Here is a 24,952-nt window from a genome sequence, read left to right on the forward strand (position 1 = left end):
AGAGGGTGGTATGGGATAGGGTAGTATGGGAGGGGGATGTATAGGAGGGGTTGGTATGGTAGGCGGTGGTATGGGACGGATGGTATGGGAGACTGTGGTATGGGATAGGGTGTTACAACCAATTTGCGCGTTCACATAGTTATTGTCAAAATTGCGAAGACATTTGTGACAATAATATTTTCCTTTCTATCCTCCTCGACGTTATCATATACTACATGAGCATCAGCTTGCAACAGAGTAAAATATTAAAACAATTTGACACCGTTAGGAGTCTATAAACACAGATTGGAAATTAACCCCTATGTCCACTAAACCATTGGCGTACATATTCCACGTTTGCAGAATTCGTTATTGAAAATGAAGCTGCGTTTGTTAACGGCATGCATATCTTATATTCTGTAATTGTTCACGCCCTCTAACTTGTCATACACCATTAGTCAATCGTGTTGTGAATCGCATTTTCCCTCTCATTAATTTGTACTAAGAAATTGAAGTCAATGAAAGGAAACAATTACCATATTTACATACAATTTTTTATATAACTGAAAAAATGTAAAAGTTTTAAATGCGCGGCAACCCCTTCCATGCAAGTACCAACAGAGGCGAGAATCAATGTGGACGGGAAAGTTAATACCGCACTCAAAATTTTAAACTAGCTTCTCCAAAACATCTTTCATTATTTCTTATTCTAATCCCGATTATAACATTCACATATTGGTACAGCATCTTCTACTTCATATTACCATAAAAAAGAGATGGATGATTCTTTTTACTTACATTTTAAAGCCCATCCTTCCCCCTTGGAAATAGCCCCCAGTAAAGACTGGACATCATTTTGGCATTTAGTACTCAATCTGCTCATTGCAGAGGTAATGTATTTTTCTGGCCCGCCATCCGTTAGAATCCCTTGGAGCTGCTGACCGATTGGAGAGGCAAGAAGCATGGCAATTTGTGGGGATTTGAGGATCTGCTCTACAACGGGAGTGGTTAAAAGTGAGGTAGACGACGTTCCATTTCCCATAGAGTCCATCAGCTGGTGAAACATTGTTGACATAATATCAAGCGGCAAAGATCCATTACCTAATGGTGAAAATAATTGTCGAAAATCTGGAACGGACGAAACATTATTCAAATCAGAGCTGATCCCATCGTGAATCGGAGGCAGTTTTGATATTGAGCCATTTTGGTTGCTACTCTGATTGGTAGATTTTGAATCCAGCGATGCAACTGGTCCATACAACAACATAATGCACACAATACATCCTACAACGGACGTGCTATCTGACATTGCTGATACTATTCGGAGGCTCCCTTTCTATTTGACAATTTGTCTAAAATGTCTATTTACACTGGTAGGTGTGGATATCAAGCTTGTGTATTTGTGGTAGGGTAGAGCCGTCTAAAGACCATGTGAAGAGAGATAGCATGATTACACTGATTATATAGCACTGTGACGACACACGTCACCCCGACAATCATATCTGCATTTGAAAATCGGGACAGACAACGAGTGAATCATGCCTAAATAAAACCATTGAGAAATTCGATGTTTAATTTATTACTTTGAGGGCGTTCGTATTCATTTGTTAAGATGACATATTTAGAAAACATCGGTAAGCTACGAGAGTAATGTCTCTCTCTCTCTCTCTCTATATATATATATATATGTGTGTGTGTGTGTGTGTGTGTGTGTGTGTGATATAGAACACCACTTGATCGCTGTGCACAAGTCATATTTGTCTCGGATATTCAGCAGTTCCAAAATTTACCCACAACATCAAGCAATATTGTAAACGAATGGTTTTAAGGAAACATATTCTGTAGAAATTAATGACGATTCAATTGTATTTGAGAATGAATGTGATTGTAAAGCTTATAGTTGTATTCGAAATAATAAAGAAACCTTGAAATCTAGATAAGAATCCATTTTATTAATCATTGCAGTATAGTTCAGCAACTGGACTTTAGTTTTGTACACTGTCGGTGATTCTTTTGACTGAATGTCACGAAACATACATTGATTGAAAATAAACTTAATGTTGAATGGGATATTTCAACAGATGTGCCTAATCTGTAAAAAAAAAAAAAACACCCAAAAGGAGTCCATGGTAAAGATCTTCTGCCAACATATTAAAATCAGTGATACCCTTATTAACGTCCATACCACATTTAAATGGTAATGGTGTATACGCAAACAAAATGTTGTTTACACAGGAAATGGTGTCTACGCAGGATGTGGTGTTTACGCAGGATATAAAACACACGTATTCATTTCTTCCTTTAATATACACGATTAGTTAACTCTGTTAACAGAAGATAGTTTAAATTAGGTAACTGTAAAACGACAGGAATTTGTAAATTTTGGCATATTTAATAAAGGGAAATCCCTATGCCGTGAAGTGGTTGTTGTTGTTGTTGTTGTTTTTGAGCACACGATAGGCTATACATGGCGGCCAGTATTAATGTTGGAGGAAAAACCCGGAAAACCCCCGGAAAGAACCACCGACCCACGAGAAGCAACTCTCAAGCTTTCTCACATACCCACATTAGCCGAATCCGAGACTCGAACCCACGCAGACAGAGGTGAGATGGCAGTGATCCGTAACGGAGAGCGCTTTAGACCACTCGGCCACTCGGGGCCTCTGCCGTGAAGTGGTAGAATTCGAGAAGTACTGCAGAAAAAGCGTGTGTAACACACCACGAAGTCAGTCGGTCGTGAAAAATACCAGGAAGTTAGTTAATATGCACTGTATCAATGATATATCACGAAATGTATACATTTTTATTAATAGGAAACGAGGCTTGGCCGAGTTTCCTTTTAACGAAAAATTTATACAACGAGTGGTATAGCATTGATACAGTATGCATACTATACATATATTTTATTTATATCACATACAAATACGCATATTTGCACTTCGAATGGAGTTATGATATGCTCCTGGCAAGTGTGCATTGCCAGAGTAAATGAACTCACATCCCTGCGAGTGTGTCCGCTACAAAATGTAGTTCTACGATTTTACTTCTCGTTCACAATTACACATGCAAATTGATACGTCGATTGTGTTCTTTTTCAGTTTCTACTTTTGATTACATTTATTAACTCAATATAATACACACTCATGATTGAAGCACGAAATATGTCATATTTTTTTTATTTTTTTTCAAGAATGTAGTGGACTGCAAACGCTGTTACCTTCTTGTACACTGAAGCTGTAGTGTCAGGCATTCGCGTACTGGTGTATGGAAATTAACGTGGAATAGAAACTAAGTGAAATGACGATCCAACAACAAGAGGTAAATTAAAATATTTTCATATATTGACATTTCATCTTAGTAATTATTCTGCTTTAATTAACATTTCTACAGATAATAAAATTATCTCTCTCCCTCTGACTGTCTATCTCTGTCTATCTCTCTGTCTGTCTCTCTGTCTGTCTCTCTCTTCCTCTTCCTTTGGACAGCTTTGTCTAACATTACCATCATTCATATGTCCAGGGATTTTCGCCCGTATCTAGCTACGATAATCCAGAGAGAGAGAGAGAGAGAGAGAGAGAGAGAGAGAGAGTGTTGTTGTGGGGGTTTAACGCCATTTTTCAGCAAAGAGAGGCTATACATGGCGGCCATATGGTGGAGGAAAAACCCGGGAAAACCCCTGAAGGAGCCACCGACCCACGAGAAGCTACTGGCAAGCTTTCCCACATAACTACATTGGCCGAATCCGAGACTCGAACCCACACAGACAAAGGTATGATGGCAGTGATCCGTAACGGTAAGCGCATTAGATCACACGGTCACACTGGGCCCCTGAGAGAGAGAGAGAGAGAGAGAGAGAGAGAGAGAGAGAAGGAGGCGTGGCAACCATTTGGACAGTTTTAGAGTTAATACTTGATACTCGAGTTTTAGAACATTATAATAGTTTAAGAAACAACAACAAAGGATTAAAACGCAATACAGTATGTGTGAGTCGTAACCGACTGATTTAACATATAAGCCTAGTGTCAATGGCTATTGCAACTATGTAGCATTAATAATATGAACACTGTAGATAGATCCCAAGGAAAATCGTGAACATACCGTTACGACGAACCAGATTTCTACAGGTTACTTGGTACAAGTTCAGTTTTAAGGCTTTCGTCCAGAACAATATGATTCCTCTCTCCCTCCAGGTTTGTGCTTATTTTGTCATTTACGAACGAAAGGGGAATAGAAAAAAGAAAGAATTCCAATGAAATTTGTACCATTTTAATTTCATTTAGAAAACAGGGACTATTAATACTTTGTATCTTTATTTTCATATGTCATTTATGATTAATTAATGCTAGAAATTCATCATAGATCTATAGGACTGCGGTTGAAAAAATGTTTATATATTCGTATTATTGCGCCATGGGCGGATCACAGTTTGATATAGTATTGGTATATCTATTTGCTTTATACCAACAATTTAAATGCCATGTTAGTTTTAATATATATATATATATATATATATATATATATATATATATATATATATATATATATATATATATATATATATACTGGTATCTCTTTATCTGAGTAAGCGCCATCCAGTTTTAGCAATTTACCGTTTATGACTATAGTTTTGATAATGCAGGAACTCACGAGGAATTGTTAGGTTTATATGTGTCAGGGCTTTGAGTAACTCGTAACTCATTCAATGTGTAAAATATAAGTATTGTACTAACACAAACCCGGTGACCAATGTTAGAGTCTGATGTTGTGGTCTCATAAGGCCAATACAATTTTAAATATCCACCATTTTGTTATTTCCATTTTCCCGTTTACACCGTAGTTAGTTGTTTCTATACTTCTCATAAGTAGTAAGGTGGGATACATTAGCGACAATGGGAATTAGCATTACAGAGACCCCTGGGTCAGATTAGCGACAATGGAAATTTAACATGGCGAAAAATCGTGGGTCAGATTAGCGACAAGGGAAATTAACATGGGGAATAAATCGTGGGTCACTCTAGCGACAAGGGGAATTTAACATGGAACTATAGTGTGGGTCTGTCTAGCGACAAGGGGAAATTAACATGGGGAATAGAGTTTGGGCTTTTGGGATTTTTTTTTTTTTTTTTTTTTAATTTTTTTTTAAAAAAGGGGTAGGCGATTGAAAGGCTATCTCTTTTCGAGAAATATGGCTGGCCCTGAAAAGGGCCTTTGGGTTTATGTTATTAATATTAACATAGATGGCATCTGTCACATCTTCTTCTTCTTCTTCTTAAACTCCTTCTAACTGCCGGTCCATACACAAGTACCCTCTTGAGACATCCTTGTCTTTCTATGTAAACTCTCCTCATCCATTGACTAGTATCTGTCCTATCAACAACAGTCCACTTGGACCTGACATACATGAGCATGTCCGTCCTAAACATCATGGAAGACACAAGGGTGGATGACTCAACTGTGGTCCACATCTTGAAGCGACGAGAATAGGTGAATCAATGCAGTGAACTGCGCTTATTTATAGGTACAGGAAGGATTGAAACGGATTGAATTCATTCACCAATCCGAACACGCGTTACAAAATTCAGTCAGCTCGCATCCAATCCGAAGAGAGCAGTCTGTGACGTCACGTGGTCTATATAGATTCGTTAGCGCTTGTGTGCAGTCAATCTATGCGACAGTGATTCAACATGACGGAAACTCAGAAAACGACCCATTGGGGTGCACCAGCAGGGGAGACTGCCCAAGGGAACCCGGACTTACTTTCAGAAGAGGTACATTGGGATTTTGTGGATTTTCTTACCTCGCAAGAATTTGTTCCGGAACCTTCGTTACCTTCTTCATTACCGCAAGTGGAGAATTTTAGACAGAGACAGAAAGAAGAATTGGAGAAATTTATGCAACGACAAAAGGAAGCGGAACAAGCTTTTCTCCTACAGCAGCAGCAGCAGCAGCAGCAGCAGCAAGAAGAAGAGGTAAGAAAAAAGCAACAGCAACAACAGCAAGAAGAAGTAGCAGCAAAGAAACAAGAGGGTGAAAATCAAACGGTCACGGTACTGTTGGACATTTTAGCGGAGTTAAGAAGTCTGAAACAAATGTATCAGACTTCTTTATCACGACCGAAGAGAATACGACCTTCCCGAGCTAAACACGTCAACCCTGTGACTAAGCCTGCCGTACCACCCTTAGTGATTTCAACTCAATCATCATCATCAACGTTACGCAGTTCAGAAGTAGGCCTTGGCCGTGGCAAAGGCTTAAGGCAGTTAAAGTTGATTGGTTAAACTCACCCCTACACCAAAATAAAAAGGCCCTTTTCAGGGCCACCCACATTTCAATTTCAATTGCCAATAACTCAAAAAAAACCCAAATAAACAACCCATTTTACCCTTATAGTACGTGTCTGTGTATGAGTGCGTGAGTGTAGCTTCTTATTTTAAAATCAAAACTCAAAGACACTTACCTTATATCATTCATGTATTCTTTTATCCATTTTTTACAATCCAATTCACAATTCACCACAGAACACTTTAATTAAAAGTTCATTGACTTCTTCTTTCTCCTTGTTTAGTCTCTCTGTTTTTTGAATTTCTTCACCGTTTTTTCCTCATTTTCTTCCCTTCTTCTTTTCTTTTCCTGTTTCTTTGCTTCTTTTAAATAGAATTGTCTTCTTTCTTCCTCTTCTTCCTCTGAAGAATCCCTCTCTTCTTTCGAAGAATCCCTCTCTTCTTCCGAAGAATCCCTCTCTTCTTCTGAAGAATCCTTCTTTTCTTCTGACTCCTCTTGTTTCTTTTTTGGGCAATCTGGAGACCAATGTCCTTTTTCTTTACAATAATAACAGGTATCTTGACTTTTGTCTTTTTTAGCCCCTGTTTTTTTTTTTTTTGACGGTCTGGACACTCTGAAGACCAATGCCCTTTCTTCTGACAGATATAGCAAGTATCTTGACTTTTATCTCGAAAGGAAGGAGACTAGTCCGTCGGCTGGTCTGAAGAGAATTTTCTAATGACCCCTCGCAAAGCTCTGACGAAACGTTCCATCTGGGTAGTCTCTTCCATCGTTGTGCTCGGCTTGAGAGTGAAATGAATAGTGAAAGGACAAGACACACACCCTTTTTATATAGGCTGGTTTGCCATGACTATAAATTAGTCTATGGTGTTTAAACTTGAGTCATTTGACGTTTTGCACTCAAGATGAAACGATCCCATTCATTCGAGAAGAAAGAAGAAGAAGAAAGTAAGAGACAGAAACGTGATCTATCGCATCGTACCAGGGCTGAAATCTTGGCACAAATTCATGCCAGTGATTTTGAAGAGGACATGAGTGAACCAGAATTTGAAACCTCTAAACCAAGTTCACCACCCTTAGTCAACCCTGAAAAGTACTATTCCATTCGAGAGACGGAAAAGCGCTCCTCTAGAAAATTTAGAACCACGGCTTACACCTACACGGTGAAGTTTAAAGATTTCAAGTCCGACGTACCCTTGGAGAAAGCAGAAGGGTTTATCACCGAGATGTGGGATTCTTTGCTCACCGCACTCAAGCGACAATGTCAAGCCAAAGAAGACGATCGCTTGACACTATCCATAGATCACGACGCTTTGAAATCCCCTGTTTGGATCGAGTTTAGCAGACCCGCAGAACTGACCCCTTCCAAAGTCATGAACAAGATACAACAGGTGCAACAATCTAATGACCAGTTTGACATCACCGATGGTAAAGCCACACTGAAAATGGCCCACGTCTCTCCTCCTCAAGGAACTGGATGCAAAAAGATGTTATTGGTGGACGACCTTCGCAACACCAAAACAAGTCTCGTCCGAATTAACAACCCTCAAGACCAGAGGTGTTTAGCCCGTGCCATCGTGGTGGGACGAACCTATGCCAACAAGAACGACACGGTAGAATGGAAAAGAACCTGCAAAACTATTCAACGATGCGATCGAGTCAAACAACGAAACGAAGCAGAACTCCTGTTACAACAAGCCGGACTGTCCAAAGACACACCCTGTGGCATTCCTGAGATGCAAAAATTGCAAGATGCCCTAGCTCCACGCTACACCTTGAAATTGCACCCTCAAGAAATGCGTGGAACTCTGTTGTTTCGAGGCCAAGATTTTAAGGACGGAAAATACATTTACCTTTATCATCACGATGAACATTTCGATACCATTACCAGTATCACTGGATTCCTGGGATACGGTTATTATTGTGAGAAATGTGACCATGGTTATAACAATCGAGAGCAACACAAGCATTGTGGAATGAAATGCCCAGGATGTTTGGCCTCTCCACCCTGTCTGAGCGAAGGACCAGTGCCTTGTTCGACTTGTTTGCGCACGTTTGTCAGTCCTACCTGTTACCAACAACATTTGAAAACACAAGGTTCACAGAAGAAATGTGCTTGTCAACTCCTGAGGTTGTGCCCTACCTGTGGACAAGGCATACTTACCAATAATGCCAAGGCACACGTATGTCGAGGAAAGAAAAAATGTCACATTTGTCACCACATCGTGGACTTGGAACACCAATGCTACGTGCAAAAATACCAACCCCCACCAGAGAAAGAGGACGGTCACAAGAAGAAAGGCAATTTCATCTTTTTCGATTTCGAATGCATGCAAGAGACCGGCATTCACATTCCTAATTTCTGCGTGGCTCATCGAGCGTGCGAGAAGTGCATTCAAGAACCTATCTTCAGTCATTGCCCTCACTGCAGCAAGATTCCTGGAGGACGTGAAAAAATCTTTCGAGGACCGAACACGTTAGCCGATTTTGCCCAATGGGTCTTAGACCCCATCGACAAGACGTGGAGCCAAGAGGACATCGAACGTTACGGAGATTGTCATCGTCATGCCACAGTGATGGCTCACAATTTCTCCGGGTACGATGGACAGTTTCTTTTGAGATACTATACGGAAAAAGGCACCGAACGTCCTAAAGTCACTTTGAACGGAGCCAAAATCATTTTCATGCAAGTGGGACAAGTGCAGTTTAAAGATTCGATCAGTTACTTGGCCATGCCTTTGAGCCGAATGCCTAAAACGTTTGGAATGACAGAAATGGCTAAAGGGTACTTTCCACACTTTTTCAATACGGAAGCCAATCAACATGCCGTTCTACCCCATTTGCCTGAGGCTCACTATTACGACCCCGACAACATGCGTACCGAACAACGAGAAGCTTTCTACGCTTGGTACCAGGCTCATGCCTCTGACCCCTTCGACTTTCAGGAAGAAATGCTAAAGTATTGTCGTTCCGACGTGGACATTTTACGACGTTGCTGTGGAAAATTTCGAGAACTGTTCATGGAACACGGAGGGGTCGATCCTTTGAAAGAAGCTTGCACCATTGCCAAAGCGTGTTCCTTAGTGTACCGCCAACGATTCATGCCTGAAAACACCGTGGCTGTCATCAGTCCTCAAACGACCCACTTTGTCAAATGTCAATACTCGGTCAAAGCCCTACGCTGGTTACATTACTTGTGCGACAAGGAAGACAAATGGATTCGGCATGCCCGCAACGGAGGAGGCGAAAAGACCATCGGAACGTATTCGGTCGATGGCTGGGACTTAGAAAACCCCAAGATCGTGTACGAGTTTAACGGTTGCTTATTTCATGGATGTCCCGTCTGTTACCCTGACCGTGACACTAAAAATCAGTTTTTGCAACGAACCATGGAAGACTTGTACCAGGACTCTTGTCAGCGACGCCTAAAGTTAGAACAGGAAGGATACCAAGTGGTGGAAATGTGGGAACACGAGTACGATCACCGTTTGAAAACCGATCCCGAGTTTAAACGCCTCGTGGAAAGTTACCAGTTCATGGACCCGTTGAACCCGAGGGATAGTTTGTACGGAGGAAGGACCAATGCCACCTGTTTGCTGTACCAAGCCGACGAAGAGAAAGGAGAAGAAATCAAATACTTGGACGTGTGTTCGCTGTATCCCTACGTGTGCAAATATTGTCGCTTTCCCGTAGGGCACCCGCAATTGCTGACGGAACACATCGACCTGAAAAACATTCGACAATACGAAGGCTTGATCAAGTGTAAAGTTTTGCCTCCCACGAACCTATACCATCCCGTCTTACCTCACCATTGTCAAGGCAAACTGATGTTTCCCTTGTGCCGTACTTGTGCCGAAACGTGCAACCAGGACCAACCTTGCCATCACAGCCAGGAAGAACGTGCCTTGACGGGAACCTGGGTCAGCGTGGAATTGTTCAAAGCTCTGGACATGGGATACCAACTGTTAGAAGTGTACGAAATTTGCCACTTTCCCAAGACACAACAGTACCACAAGGGTGACCCTATTCAGAAAGGCATTTTCGCCGACTACGTGGATGCCTTTTTGAAACTGAAACAAGAAGCCAGCGGCTATCCTTCCTGGTGTCACACTCCCGAAGACCAAATACAATTCAAAGAGAAATACTACGAACAAGAAGGCCTCTCTTTAGACCACATCGAGAAAACGAAGGCAGGCGATCGTTTGCCAAAGTGATGTTAAATTGCTTGTTGGGTAAAATGGCACAACGACCGTGTTTACCCAAGACGGAATATTTGACAGAACCTTCCCGCTACTTCCAGATGATTCACGACAAAACCAAATACATGAAACACGTGGACGTCGTTCGAGAGGATTTGATCTTGGTCAATTACGAAGAAGATCTGGACTTTGTACAAGACGACCCTTTTGGAAATGTCATCATTGCGGCTTACGTGACAGCTCATGCTCGCTTAAAATTGTACGAAGCTTTAGAACTGTTAGAAGAACGCGTCCTGTACTTTGACACGGACAGTTGCATTTACATCCATCACCCGATTCAACATCACCCTGACATCGAAGGAGACCGTTTAGGAGCCTGGACAGACGAGCATCCCGACGACAAGATTCTAAGTTTCGTCAGTGGCGGCCCCAAAAATTACGGCTACGAATACCGGGACAAACAAGGAGAAGTGCACACGACGTGCAAAGTGAAAGGACTGACTCTGAAGCATCGTACCAGTCGAGTGGTCAACTTTGGGGTATTGAAAGAAGCCTTGCAATCGGGAGAGGATGGAAACTTTAAAGTGACCACCTATCAACCGAACAAGATTGTACGTTTACCCACTCACCACATCGTCAGTCGACCCTTGGAAAAAGTCTATCAAATTGTATACCACAAGCGAGTGCGACTTCCCAATCACTTTACGTTGCCGTACGGTCACGTCGGTATTGGTCTGTATATAAAAAGGAACCCTAGGCAAGATCGATAGTTCATTGAAGTAACTTACCATGTCGTTGACGAAGAAGAAACCAGATTGGTTTGGCTTGGACCCAAGAGGTGGCCCAGTATGCACGAGAGTTATTCAAGGAAAAAAGTTACTTTTCAACCCGTATTAGTGACGGTGCCAGAAGAACCCGTCAGCCAGGACGGGACTGTCGTGGACAGGCCTGAAAGACCCTTTCGGGAGGACACTTGTGTGACCTTACCCCCTACTATAGAACTGGTTAGAACTTTACCTAAAACATGTTGTACAGACACTTGTGTTTATTCCATGTTCATGGTTATCATGTGCCTTTTATTCTTGTACTTAAGCCTTTGGCTTTTATGTATTTTTGTCTTTCGTATTCATGTTTGAAAAAAAACATTCAATAAACGTGTTCTGAAAAAAAGTATATAAACTCTTGTCTTGTTTGTTTTCGTGTCACAAGTGACATTTCTCACACTATGGCTACCTCTGCTGTCTCTGCTCCCTCTTCCTCTACTGTCAAAGTCATCGACGAACACTTAGATCGTGCCAGTTGGGAGGCTTTGTATCTTCGGCATCCCTTTAACATGCTCATTGCTGGACCTAGCGGTTCAGGCAAAACCGAATTCGTCAAGCGTTTGATCGAACATAAACATCATTTGATCGATCGACCCCCTCAACGAATCGTGTGGTGTTACAAAGAGTGGCAATCGGCGTACAGCCTCTTGCGAGAAAGTCAAGGCGATTCCATCGTGTTTGTGGAAGGCATTCCTAAAGAAGACGACGGCATCGTCTCTGACTCCCGTCAAACCCATTTGGTCATTTTTGACGACATGTTAGGAGAAGACGAAGAAGATATTAAACTGTGGTTCACGCGCAAAGGGCATCACCGTAATGCCAGTGTCGTTTACATCACCCAAAATTTGTTTCAACAAAGTAAAGCCCATCGCACCATCAGTCTCAATGCGCATTACGTGGTCTTGTTTAAAAGCCCTCGAGATAAATCGCAAGTGCAAGTCTTAGCCAAACAGTTAGGAACGCCTTGGCTGACTCAGGCGTACGACGATGCCACTCAAACTCCACACGCCTATTTACTCGTCGATTTGAAACCTACGACTCCCGAGGATTTGCGATTTCGTAACCACTTGTTTCACCACTGGTGCCAAGACGGAGGGCCTGTCCTGTACACGTCTCCGTCCTCGACTTCATTTCACTCCACATAAAAAAAATCTATAAAAACCTCAGACCCTTTTTTGTCTGTCTCACTCTCAGTGCGAACATGACGTCCCTTCAGTCGCATCTTCCGGTCAAATTGATTCGTGCCTTGTATGGCATCAGTCGAGAAAAAGATCCACAAACACGAGCTCGTGTCTTAGAAGCTAGTCTCAAAGAAGTCTTACGATGGTTCACGGTGACGGCACGTCAATTACTCAAAGGAATCATTCAGATTCCTCATCAAACCAAACGCTTTTTTGATCGAAACAAAGTCGCTTTGGTCCAACTGGCCGATCCCTGCATCGACACTCAAACCAAAAAACAAATCATTTTGAAACCTGGAGGGAGCGGTACTCTAGGAGGGGTCATCATTCGCTCACTCTTAAGATGGGATCCTAATGCCCCCAAAGTTATACCCAAGACAAAAGTCCAACGAAGCCCCAAGAAGAAAAAGACCAGGTCCCCAAGGAGAACTTCTCCAGTGGCAGGACCCTCCTCTGACCAGATACCACCACCCCGGAAAAAGAAAAGAAGCCCCCAGAAAAAGAAACAGAGAAAAAGTCCCCAGAAAAAGAAAAGTCCACAGAAAACTAGTCGCAAGAGAGGTACTTCGGTCAGGACGCAACCTTACACTCGCAAACCACGATCTGCCACGGCGGTGACTGCGTCTCCGGCAGCCTCACGTTTGTCCACTTCTCCGTTGATGACACCCAGAACTGAAGAGTACTTGGAGACGTTGATCACACCAAGAACTTCTCCGTTGATAACCCCCAAAAGAACTTCCCCAGTGGCAGGACCTTCCACTTTAGTGGAAGTGGCTGCTGCTCACAAAGTACCTTCTCCCAAAATCAAAGTTCAAGAAAGATCGGGCATGTTACAAAGTTTACTGGATTTGTCCAAGCAAGAACGGCTCGATTTAGTCCGTTACGTACCCCTGCACGACGTGTCATGCCTGTCCTCAAACTAATACGACGTAAAGACAATCAGTGGCGACGCGTTCCAGTATAAAAAAGGCCTGTGACCAAGTCGGGGTATCAGTGTTTTTTGGTGCTCCTGAAGACTCAAAGATGTCACCCTCCAGAAAACCCCAAGGAAAGAAAAGGAAAGGACTGCCACCACGTTTAGCCAAACATTGGGACATGTTATCTGTCCTGTCCAAAGCTTCTCCACCCCTACGAAAAAAACTCATTCAAACGGCCTCCAAAGAGGTCATCGATACCGTGTGCGAATGTTGTTTGAACGTTTTGAAAGGCACGATCCCTTTGTCCAAACACCAGAAACAATTCTTAGGCAAACATCGTCACGTTCTTCGCCAAATGGTTCAAAAGAAAATTCCCATTCGTCAAAAAAAGAAGATGTTAGTGCAACCTGGAGGTATTTTACCTCTCTTGTTAGGCCCCATACTGAAAGGAGTCTTGGGAACCATGTTGGGAGGACTGGTGGGAGCAAGATAAAAAGGCCTCGGAAGTTCCAAGATCTCAGCATCGACCCCTGACAACCCCATGGAAGGACGAAAACTAGCTTTAGTGCCTTACAAACGATGGATGGAATACCATCGGTGGCAAGAACAACACACCCCGCATTTACCTCCCAATCCCAATTTGAGCGAGATGTCCCATTTACAACACGAATTGCAGTCCTTGATGGATCGCCAAGATTTGTCCGAAACAGAAAAATCGCAAAAGTACGGTGAACTCTTGCAACGACTGCAACTCTTTCACCAGAAAGCTTTAGACGAAACAGCTCTACCCACTCTGAAAGATTTTAAGACCTTGATGAAAAGTCCAGCACCATCACCAGCACCAGTACCAGTACCAGTGACCAAGACAGAAAAAGGAAAAGAAGAAGAAGAAGAAGGGTTTCAAACTCCACCAGAAAAAGTACGCAAGTTAACAACACCACCTACCACCAGAATTGGATGGATTAAAAAGATGATGGCCACCCCTTCTTCATCACAAGAGAAAAAGAAAGTGAAGACAGAAGTGAAGACAGAAGTGAAACAAGAACCGATATCCCCCGCTCAGACATCCTCCTCCTCTTCAACACCTATTGCCGGTCGCACACGCAAAGCATTGCAATCCAAGAAAATACCCCAAGAGAAAAAGAGTAGCATCCTCCAAGAGTGGGTGCCTTATTAACACACCAACCAACACAAAAAAATGGAAAAAGTCTTAGCCAGCATTTACTACGATCCCTCCCATCCTGCAGGTTACGCAGGAGTTCAAAAATTGTATCGTGCTGCCAAAACGCGACTGAAAAGTCTCCGTTTACCTCAAGTGCAACGATGGTTACAAGAACAAGCTACCTACACTTTACACAAACCCATTCGACGCAAGTTTGCCAGAAGTCGCACCCGAGTGGAAGGCATCGATCATCAATGGCAAGCCGATTTAGCCGATGTCTCTCATTTGGCCAGCTACAATCGTGGCTACAAATATTTGTTTTGTGTCATCGACGTCTTTTCCAAATTTGCCTGGGTCGTGCCCTTGACTTCCAAATCGAGCAGCGAGTTAGTGCGAGCCCTGCAACGAGTGTTGAAACAAAGCGGTCGTCACCCTCTTCGATGGCAAACGGACAAAGGCACCGAATTTCTGAACCAAGCTTTCCAAAAAGAATTAAAGAAACGTGACATTCATTTTTTTACCACCGAGAATCCCGAAACCAAAGCCAGCATCGTGGAACGTTTTCAACGCACTTTGAAAGAACGCATGTGGAAATATTTTACGCATCACCACACTCTGAAGTACATCGACATCTTACCGCACCTGGTGCAAGCGTACAACCAATCTTACCATCGAAGCATCGGACGTGCCCCGCAAGACGTGACTCCCGACAACGAAGTGTTGGTGTTTGAGTGCCTGTTTGGTACGTCCCCGACGAGGGCTGTCCCCAAGAAAAGTGGAATGTTGGCCGTAGGAGATTGGGTGCGCATTGGCAAAACCAAACGCACTTTCGACAAAGGTTACTTACCTAACTGGACGACCGAATTGTTTCGCGTCACTGGACGAGTGCATGGCCGTCATCCTGCCGTCTATAAATTGGAAGACATGAACGGAGAAGTGCTCAAAGGAACGTTTTATTTGCCCGAGTTACAACGTGTGACCAAAAAAGAAGACGACGTGTACGACATCGAAAGCATTCTCGAACGCAGAACCCGTAAAGTGGGCAAACGACGTGTCAAAGAAGTCAAAGTACGTTGGAAAGGATATCCACCCAGTTTTGATTCTTGGATCGACGCTTCGCAAGTCATCGACTATAAAAAGAAGTGACCATCATGCCTTTTCACACAGACACAGCTACGTCGACCACTCCTCCTTCACCTAGTTCTTCTGTGCAAGATTTACAAAAACAACCCTTGTGGGTGTGGTGTGGAGAACGTGTGCCTAAAACGCAAATCGTCTTTTTCTGCCAAATCTTCGTGGTGTATTGTGTCATCGGGGCAGCCATTGCCAATTTGAGTTTGCAACAAGGAGACAAACAATTGTGGACCATTTTATTGAGCAGTTGCATCGGTTACCTGCTTCCTAATCCCTCCCTGAAATTCACCTCGAACGGGAACCCCGGGAACCTTGTGTCCAGTGCCAGTGCCAGTCACCACTTCAACCGCAACCAGAACCCCATTTTAGACGGAGACACGCCTCTGACGTCCACTAACCCCTTGGACAGCCACAGAACTCTGGAATTATGAGTCACCAAAGCCAATTTTACTTAACTTTACCCAGTGACAGTTCCATGGAGGTGTTTCCCAAGAACACGTTGTGCTGTTACACGGCCAAATTACCTCAGGCCATCCAGTTAGATCACGAAGCCCATTGGGAAGTGGCTTTAGTAGAAATCATTCACCCGACCCAAGTCCTCAATGTCCTTCGCAATCAAAATTTTTTTGATGTGGAAGTTCATGACGAGCAAATGCAACAGTGGATGGATAGCAATGTCAAATATGACAAGAAAACCCGTACACAAAAGTACACCACCTATCACTTGTTCATTCCCCCAGGCTATTATTTTAGTGGTCAACATTTGGTCAGCACCATAGCCTCCAGGTTTAATGTCGTGTTTCTGAAAGCTTTGGAGCATGTCAACAAAAGTGTCACCATGGAGTACCACAAAGTAGCTCGTCGCTTCTTGATGAAATTTGAACGAAGTAAAATCATGCCCATTTTATTTTGTCCTGAATTGTTTGACATGTTGGGCGGAGACATGGACATGAGAAAGGCCATGCTCAAGAAAAACGAATTACCCATCGTTTACGACAACGAGTCTTTTAGCAAGTTATTTCGTGCCCCGGTAGAACTGAACCAAGGACTGAATTTGATGTTCGTGTATTCCGATGTGGTGGAGTACAACGTGGTGGGACACACCTCCGTACCGTTACTGCGTGTCTTTCCTTTCAAAGTGGATTATGCCACGAGCACTGACGAGGAAGGTGGAAACACTTACCACGTCCACCGCGAATTTGTCCATCCTCACTATTTGCCTGTCAGTAAGTCGTATTTGGACACGGTCAACATTGCTATAAAAGGAGATCTGGGACAAAATATTTCATTCACCAAAGGAAAAGTCACGGTGAAACTCCATTTTCGAAAACGGTTCTCTCACGACTCGTTGGTAAGTCATGTATCCAGTGTACCGAGGGGTTGCTCGACAGCGAGGACACGGTTTAGGAGACATGTTAAAATCGGCCTTTCGTTCGGTGGCCCCAGTGTTGAAACCGATGGTGACACGCGGATTGCACGCCTTGAAAGATGCGGCACTGACGCAAGGCAAAGAATTTCTCCAAAATGTCATCATCGACAAACAAAACCCTAAAGAAGCCTTCATGAGGGCAGGCAAAAATGTCTTGCTGAAAACGGGCAAAGACATTTTAGGCCAACGAGAAACACCTATAAATGCCCTGCACGCTACCGAGTCAGGCATTCAGCAAGGACAAGGCAGAAAGAGACGACGAAGAAAACACCCTTTCACCAGACTTCAAGCGAGAAAGGCCAAGAAAAGAAGAACCGTTCGAGACTTAGACGTTTTCGATTATTGAGAAAAGAGACTAAAAAAATGATGCACCGAGAATCTTGCGCTTGTTCCAAGACGGAACTGGACCTGTTTGCCATGCCCCCCACGATGATGACGATGCAAGAATCCCAGTGGGTGGAATTTCACCCCGTCTCCTCACTGACCGATTCCGCTCCCATCGAGTTTGAAATCAAAGGACAGCCCGAAGATTACATCGATCTGAATAGCAGTTACTTGTACCTGAAAGTCAAAATTCTAGATAAGACTGGAGGTGCTATAGACGATGAAGCAGTAGCTCCCGTCAACAATTTCATGCATTCCTTGTTCAGTGGAGTGGACTTGTACTTGAATAACAAACTGGTCAGTAGCAGCATGGATACTTACCCTTATCGTGCCTACCTGGAAAATCTCTTGACGTACGGAATAGATGCCAAGAACACTCATCTCAATGCCTGTGTGGTATGGGAAGCTGACGAACCTACCAAGTTTGAAATATTGGAAACTGATGAAAAGAAAGACAACAATGATGGATTTCTAGAACGAAGAAAGAGAATCACGGGAGCCGACACAAGTTTAGAACTGATGGATCGTTTGCATTTGGACATGTGGTTGCAAGAAAAGTATTTGCTGAACGGGGTGGATGTCCGCCTGAGACTGAATCGTAGCAGTACCGCTTTCCATTTATTGGCTGATAGTGACGGTTACAAAACCAAAATCCAAGAAGCCAGACTCTACGTACGCCGTGTGGAAGTGTTACCTAAAGTGGGAAACGACATCAGTGAGACGTTGAGCAGAACGACCGCCAAGTATCCCATACGCCGCGTGGAAGTGAAAACCTTCACCATTCCGAAGGGACAGCGATCCATGATCGAAGATCATCTGTTCCAAAGACAGTTACCCAAACGTTTGATCGTTGGTATCGTCGAGAATACAGCCTTCAACGGAGCTGCCGAAAAAAATCCTTTCTACTTTCAACACTTTGGCGTGTCCAAAATCGAAGTCAGTCGCGATGGCAAGACCTTGTGTACCCGACCTTTCGAACCTGACTTTACCAAGAAGAATTACTTGAGATCGTACTTGTCCCTGTACGAAGCCACCGGACAGTTAGGAACCAATACCAGTCACGGTATTACGTACGAGGATTATGCAGGAGGCTACGCTTTGTGGGCTTTCGATTTCACTCCAGACCAAGGCAGCGACGAGGGACATTTCCACCCTATAAAATCCGGCCAGATTCGTGTGGAAATTCAGTTTAAAGACCGAGACCCTGATGAAACGGTGAACGTCATCATGTATGCAGAATTCGATAATACCATAGAAATCAACAGTTTGAGAGAAGTCATCCTAGATTACTAGAAACCATGGAAGACTGTTATCCCTCTTTACCTAGTGGAGAAACTTTTAGTGTTGGATTATTATTAAAAAATGTTAGAGTTGTTGTTGTTTAGTGCTAAGTGATTTTTGAATAAAAAATGTTGTGTTTTGAAAAAATTGTTTGATGTTATATTGTTGGATTATTGTTAAAAATGTTAGAGTTGTTGTTTAGTGTTAAGTGATTTTTGAATAAAAAATGTTCTGTTTTGAAAAAAATGCCTTTGTCTTTTGTTTAGCTATAAGAATGTTGGATTGATGCTCTTTCATTTGTTACTATTCCTCTCATGACACTCACTAAACGTTGCGACTCAAAAACCGTGTGGGGGATGTTTTCCTTCACGTCCGCGCTTTGACTTTAAGAATCGGGGTTGTTTCCAGTCTAACCATCCATTGTCGACTCATCCTCCTACGAAGATGTGCTCCAAACTAGCTAAGCTCAACGAAGCCTACGTGAATTTGCATAGGGTCAGACACAGTCTGATACCGAAGCCAGAAGAAATAGAGAATGTGAGAATGTTAAAAATCACTGAAGACCTGATAGAAGAGCTCTTCAGAGAAGAAATGAACAGGGAAAAAGAAGAATGGACAGAGAAGTACAGACTTCAAAGACAGCAGCAACAGCAGCAACAACAACAACAGCAGCAGCAACCTGAAGCTGACAGAGGCTTTGTCGATTGTCGTATCGACACCAAAGAGTTCTTCTTCTCTTTTCGAAGAAGCAGACCTATCGCCAGAAAGTCTATCCTCAGAGGACATCGCATTCTTAGAAACTAAAAAAGAATGCCATAGCAAAAAAAAAAAAAAACAGCCCTTTTCAGGGCTACCCCAATACTCTAGAAAAGAAATAACTATCGATTTGCCAATGTGTGTAGGTAGAGTAGTGTGAAAATAAACACTAACTCTTTTTTTAAAAATGTGAGGGTATGTGTTTGTGTGTTTGTGTTTGTAAGTGCTTAAGTAAGTTGGTATGGATAGTAGATTAAAATGATGTCTTTTGTTTGGTGTTTGAGGTGTATATTTGGAGTTAGATTGGATTGCTTTGCGTATGTGGATAGTCTATTGAAGTGATTTATAAAAATTTTTAAAATAGTGATGGGTAGCATAAAAAAGTGAGTGAGTGTTTCTTTTAGGTCCGCGCGTTGTTTCTTTTGGTCATGATCTAGGTAAGATCAATTTTATGTTTTTTAGGGGGATGCTTTCCTTCACGTCCGCGCTTTCACTATAAATTGAAACTCGCTGGGCAGTCTAGATACCCTTGTTGATTGATCAACACCAAAAATGAACACGAGACTGTCTAAACTGTTGGAACTTCATGTGCATCTGGAATATGCCAGGCGCCTGTTGAATGAACTGGCCGCGGAAGCCATTGTGGAAGACGGAAGGATGAGAGAGGAGGAGGAAAGAAGAAATAAAGAAGAGGAGGAGAGAAGATATAAAGAAGAAGAGGAAAGAAGATAGAAAGAGGAGGAGAGAAGATACAAAGAAGAGGAGGAGGAGGAAAAGGAGAGAAGAAGAAGAAATTTCAGAATCCCAGAGAGCGAAAATTGGGATTCTGAAGCGACATATCCTGCCTCTGCTCTCTCCCCCAAAAAGGTAAAAAGTAACTGGGGGACAAGATGTGTATGTGGCGCCAGGCCTGGAAGGTGTCACCATTAACCAGGTGTCCATGAAGTTCCAAGAAAAACAGCCCTTTTCAGGGCTACCCAATACTCTAGAAAAGAAATAACGATCGATTTGCCAATGTGTGTAGGTAGAGTAGTGTGAATATAAACACTAACTCTTTTTGAAAAAAATGTGAGGGTATGTGTTTGTGTGATGGTGTTTTTAAGAGCTAAGGTATGGTTGTGTGAATAGTAGATTATGGGTTTCTTTATTGTTTATTTTGTGTGTTTGTGTTTGTGTTTGTGTTTGTAACTGCTCACGTAAGTTTGTGTAAATAGTAGATTATGGGTTTGTTTATTGTTTCTTAGCGTATGTGGAGAGTATAGTTTTGGTTTTATTATATGAAATGAGAAAGTAGGGGGATGTTTTCCTTCACGTCCGCGCGTTGTTTGGTCATGATCTAGGTAAGATCAATTTTATGTTTTTTAGGGGATGTTTATACAGAGGACTGATTATTTTTAGGTATTACATCAGTGGCAAAAAGGTAATGTTGCAAACAATGTAAATATTGCACAGTATAGAAAAGTGGACACTTAACCCCTCCTCATGTCTTGTTTTTTATCGAATTTCATTCTTGTGTGCAGCGATGGCTTTGTCTTTTCTGTACCATTCATAAGGATATACGTATGTGACCGAGATGGAGGGACTTACCTAATAAAATTTGAAAATCCCTTTTCATAAATATTTTTTCGTCATCTCGATAACTTGAGCTGAATGCATTTTCATTTTTTTATATTAAAATGAACACGGAAATTTGAGTTTTTAGTGACAACTTTCATTTTATATTTTCAAGTTTATCTTGATGTACCGTTTATAGCATTGTTTTCTTAGTTGCAGCACTCATATATTTACTAAAATTAATTTTGTTTTGTAGGTGTTTCATATCGTCGACATCGGAGGGGTTCAGATTTTTGTCACACAAACATACGTTAAAGACGAATTTTTAACTTAACGGTTAGTAATAACCCCTAAATCCGCGAATTTTTTTACCCTATTAGAATTGAAAACCCCCACTACCATTGTACTCATTAAAACTGGTACCCCATTAAAACTGGTACCCGAATAAAACTGGCGAAATCAAGGTACTGTTTATATCTTTACTCGGCGATGTTTTTTAATGGAACAAGAGGCAAATAATCTTATACAGTAGGCATTACTGTATGATACAAATGTCAAAAGAGTTACTGTTATATATGACCCACATCGAAATCGATAAATTACAATCAAAGGAAGACAGGAAGTGATTTGTCAAAGTAGGATTAGACTTGGATCTGTAGTGCCTTGAAGTGAACTGTGATTATCGTGATAAGCCCCTAAGATTGAATGTATGAAAACGGTCAATCAAACCGTAAGAAACTTGCTCCGTCTCTGCAATTATAGAATTCATGGCATTTCCCGTCTACATATAGGGTATAATCGCCACACCCTACGATAAAACCGTGAGATGCTTTGGCTATCCACCAGACTCACTTTTCATAAACAAATATATGAAGCCGCTATGAAGAACGTCACAAGCGTAGTCCATGCAGCGAAATCAGCCCACTAAACAACTAAGATGAGGGCAAGTTCCAGCTGCAAAAAGCTCTTCGAGATTACTAACAAGCTAATGTCAAGGAACAAGTGTACACCACTTCCAACTACCTGCTCTCTAGTCGAACTTCTGGACCTGTTTGCAAATTTCTTCCGTGACAAAGTACATACCATTAGAGATAAGCTTGACTACACAATTTCAATTGACTCGTCGTCACCATACAGTTGGGATACAGAATATCAATGGCAACCATTAGCAGCATTTAAACCTGTCTCTAAAGATTTAGTACGTACAGTCGGAATGAAGAGTGTACCAAAGTCACTAGTACGTACAATCGGAATGAAGAGTGTACCAAAGTCACTTGAACTTGATCCAATTCCAACATTACTGCTACTTGAGAGCTTAGATCCAATATAGCCTTCACTAACTGATGTTATTAATACCTTTCTCTCATCCGGGGAATTCCCATCATTTTTCAAAACTGCCATTGTAAAGCTTCTGCTGAACAAACCAACACTCGACCATTACGATTTAAAGATCTACTATCCAATTTCTAATCTCCCATTTCTATAAAACAATCGTAGACAAGGTTGTTCTATCCCTGCTTGTATCTCATCTGAATTCAAACAGTCTTTTTAGCAATGTACAATCTGCATATCGCCCTTACCACAGTACTGAAAATACTCTTGTAAAAGTTGTTAATGACATTCTCTCTGCATTGGATAGCGAAAAGAATACAGTCAACACCCTCCTTTATTTGTGTGCAGCATGTGACACAATACACCATGATATATTACTTCGGCGTCTCCAGCATGTATTTGGCATTCATGATACAGCCTTACTGTGGTTCTAGTCCTACTTGGACAACAGGACACAAATTGTGTCTTCAAATGTAATACACTCCAGCCCAGTTGATCTATGTTGTGGAGTTCCACAGGGGCCTGTTTTTGGACCTGTTCTCTTCGGTATATACACTCAGTTGCTCTCAAGTGTAATATATCATCATCCAGTGTCTCACCAATTGTACGCTGACGACACCCAAATAAATAAATCTAGCCACCCAACTGAAGTTGATGCTACCATCCAAGGTGTAGAGAGATGCATTTCTGATGTGAAACCATGGATGACATGTAACAAGCTGCAGATGAATGATGATAAAACTGCAAACATTCTGATCACAACACAAAGACTTTATCATTCGCATACTTTACTTCAAGCAATAAATATCAGCAACACCAACAATAAATTCACACAATCATTACGAAACCTAGGTGTCACTCTGGACATTACTGCCATATTGCAAAATCATGTCGTGAACATATGCAAGGTTGCATATCTTGAGCTTAGACGCATCAGCTCCATTCGCAAATATCATTAGGTTTATGCCTCTAAAACACTTGTGTGTTCATTAGTACTTTCAAGACTGGGCTATTGTAACTCGATTCTGCCTGGTTCATCTCAGTATATACTTCAGAAACTTCAAAGAGTTCACAACACAGCTGCCTGGACCATACTTAGAATAACACGATCAGAGCACACCTCCCCGCTGCACTTTACCCTACACTAGCTATCCATTCAATCCAGAATCAAACACAAAATTTGTTCTCTGTGCTAAGTTTTATTGATGGACTTCAGTCCATCATACCTATCCGACCTCACCCATGTGTACACACCAGCAAGATACTTACACTATTATTCCAACAAATCTATACTCATTATTCCCACTACAAAAAGGAAGTCATATGGACAACGTTCTTTTGCATACCAGGGCAACGTGGAATGAATAGCTCACTGAACTTAGACACAAAGACACAGTGAACCCTATCACGAGTGCTCTTAAAACTCACTTATTTCGACTGCAAGTACAAACTTAAAGACCTAATTATGTTTCCTACCTTAACTATTTTCAGCATGTTTTTTATGTTTTCTAATTTCATGGTGTTTGCTTTTTGTAATCATAGCGCTATCGATTAGTCACCCCACCATCATTATTTTATGAGTTTCGCTGCGGAGGTAATGTAATTTTCCTCCCTATATGAACAGGATTAGTTCTTTGTCAAAGGTAAATATCATACTGTCCTTTAAATGAACCTAGCTTCTAGTAGTTTTAACGCTATTTTTCAGCACACAATAGACTATACATGCCGGCCAGTATATATGGTGGAGGAAGAACCCGGGAAAATCTCAGAAGGAACCACCGACCCACGAGAAATTACTGGCAAGCTTTCCCACATAAATACATTGGCCAAATCAGAGACTCTGATTATTATTATTATTATTATTATTATTATTATTATTATTATATAATGCGTGCGTGCTTCCAAACAGATTTTGAACGTTCATGTGACGTTGTCGAACAATTTATTTATGAACATTGAGACCAATACAAATTAGGGCTTTCTGCAGTTTAACAGGGTTTTTTAGGTTAGCAGATCAGCAATTGTAAAAATGATTTTTGTCATTTTGGAACAAATGTCAGTTACAGACGAGATCTAATTAATATAGACAACAAGAGTTACTGTCCTTTAAAAGAAGCCTTTGACTTATAATAGGCCCTGGTTTTTGGCATAGATTTTTAACCACATCGAAATCAGTAAATTCTTCAGGAAGCAATTAAGGGAAGGTGTAGAGAGCATTTTTTAAACTACAATTATACCTTGTTCTTTGTCGTCTTGAAGAGATAATCTCAATATTGACATAATACATGAAACCTAAAACTTAGCCATATACGGACATTATAGCACAGTATTTTGACTATACTAGAAATGTGTCATAGTATTTGTATTATGCTTACAGCCATTAACATCGGTAAAGAAATGTGTCATATGCGAATTTTTAACCCCAGCTTTGAACCAGGTAAGTATAGTCGATATTATCTCTTGCGTTCCATTACAATTATTTACTTAGCCAAGGAACTCCTTATGTTTAAAGATAAATTGGCGTGTACGCAGTGGTCT

The 24,952-nt window shown here is 41.8% G+C and overlaps 1 protein-coding gene across 1 annotated transcript in view; it reads right to left on the bottom strand.

Moving 5' to 3' along the window:
* The window catches only part of LOC149780385 (nose resistant to fluoxetine protein 6-like), a 41,461-nt gene extending 40,054 nt beyond the window's left edge, over positions 1-1,407 (bottom strand). The window contains exon 1 of the mRNA XM_089937290.1: positions 778-1,407. Within this exon, the coding sequence (XP_089793416.1) occupies positions 778-1,288 (511 nt within the window). The 5' untranslated portion in view covers positions 1,289-1,407. The remainder of the gene's footprint in view (positions 1-777) is intronic.
* Between the last annotated feature and the right edge of the window lie 23,545 nt (positions 1,408-24,952).

The sequence above is a fragment of the Sinohyriopsis cumingii genome, chromosome 16 (assembly GCF_028554795.1).
Source record: "Sinohyriopsis cumingii isolate HCF-2022 chromosome 16, ASM2855479v2, whole genome shotgun sequence".
Classification (NCBI taxonomy): Eukaryota; Metazoa; Mollusca; class Bivalvia; order Unionida; family Unionidae; genus Sinohyriopsis; species Sinohyriopsis cumingii.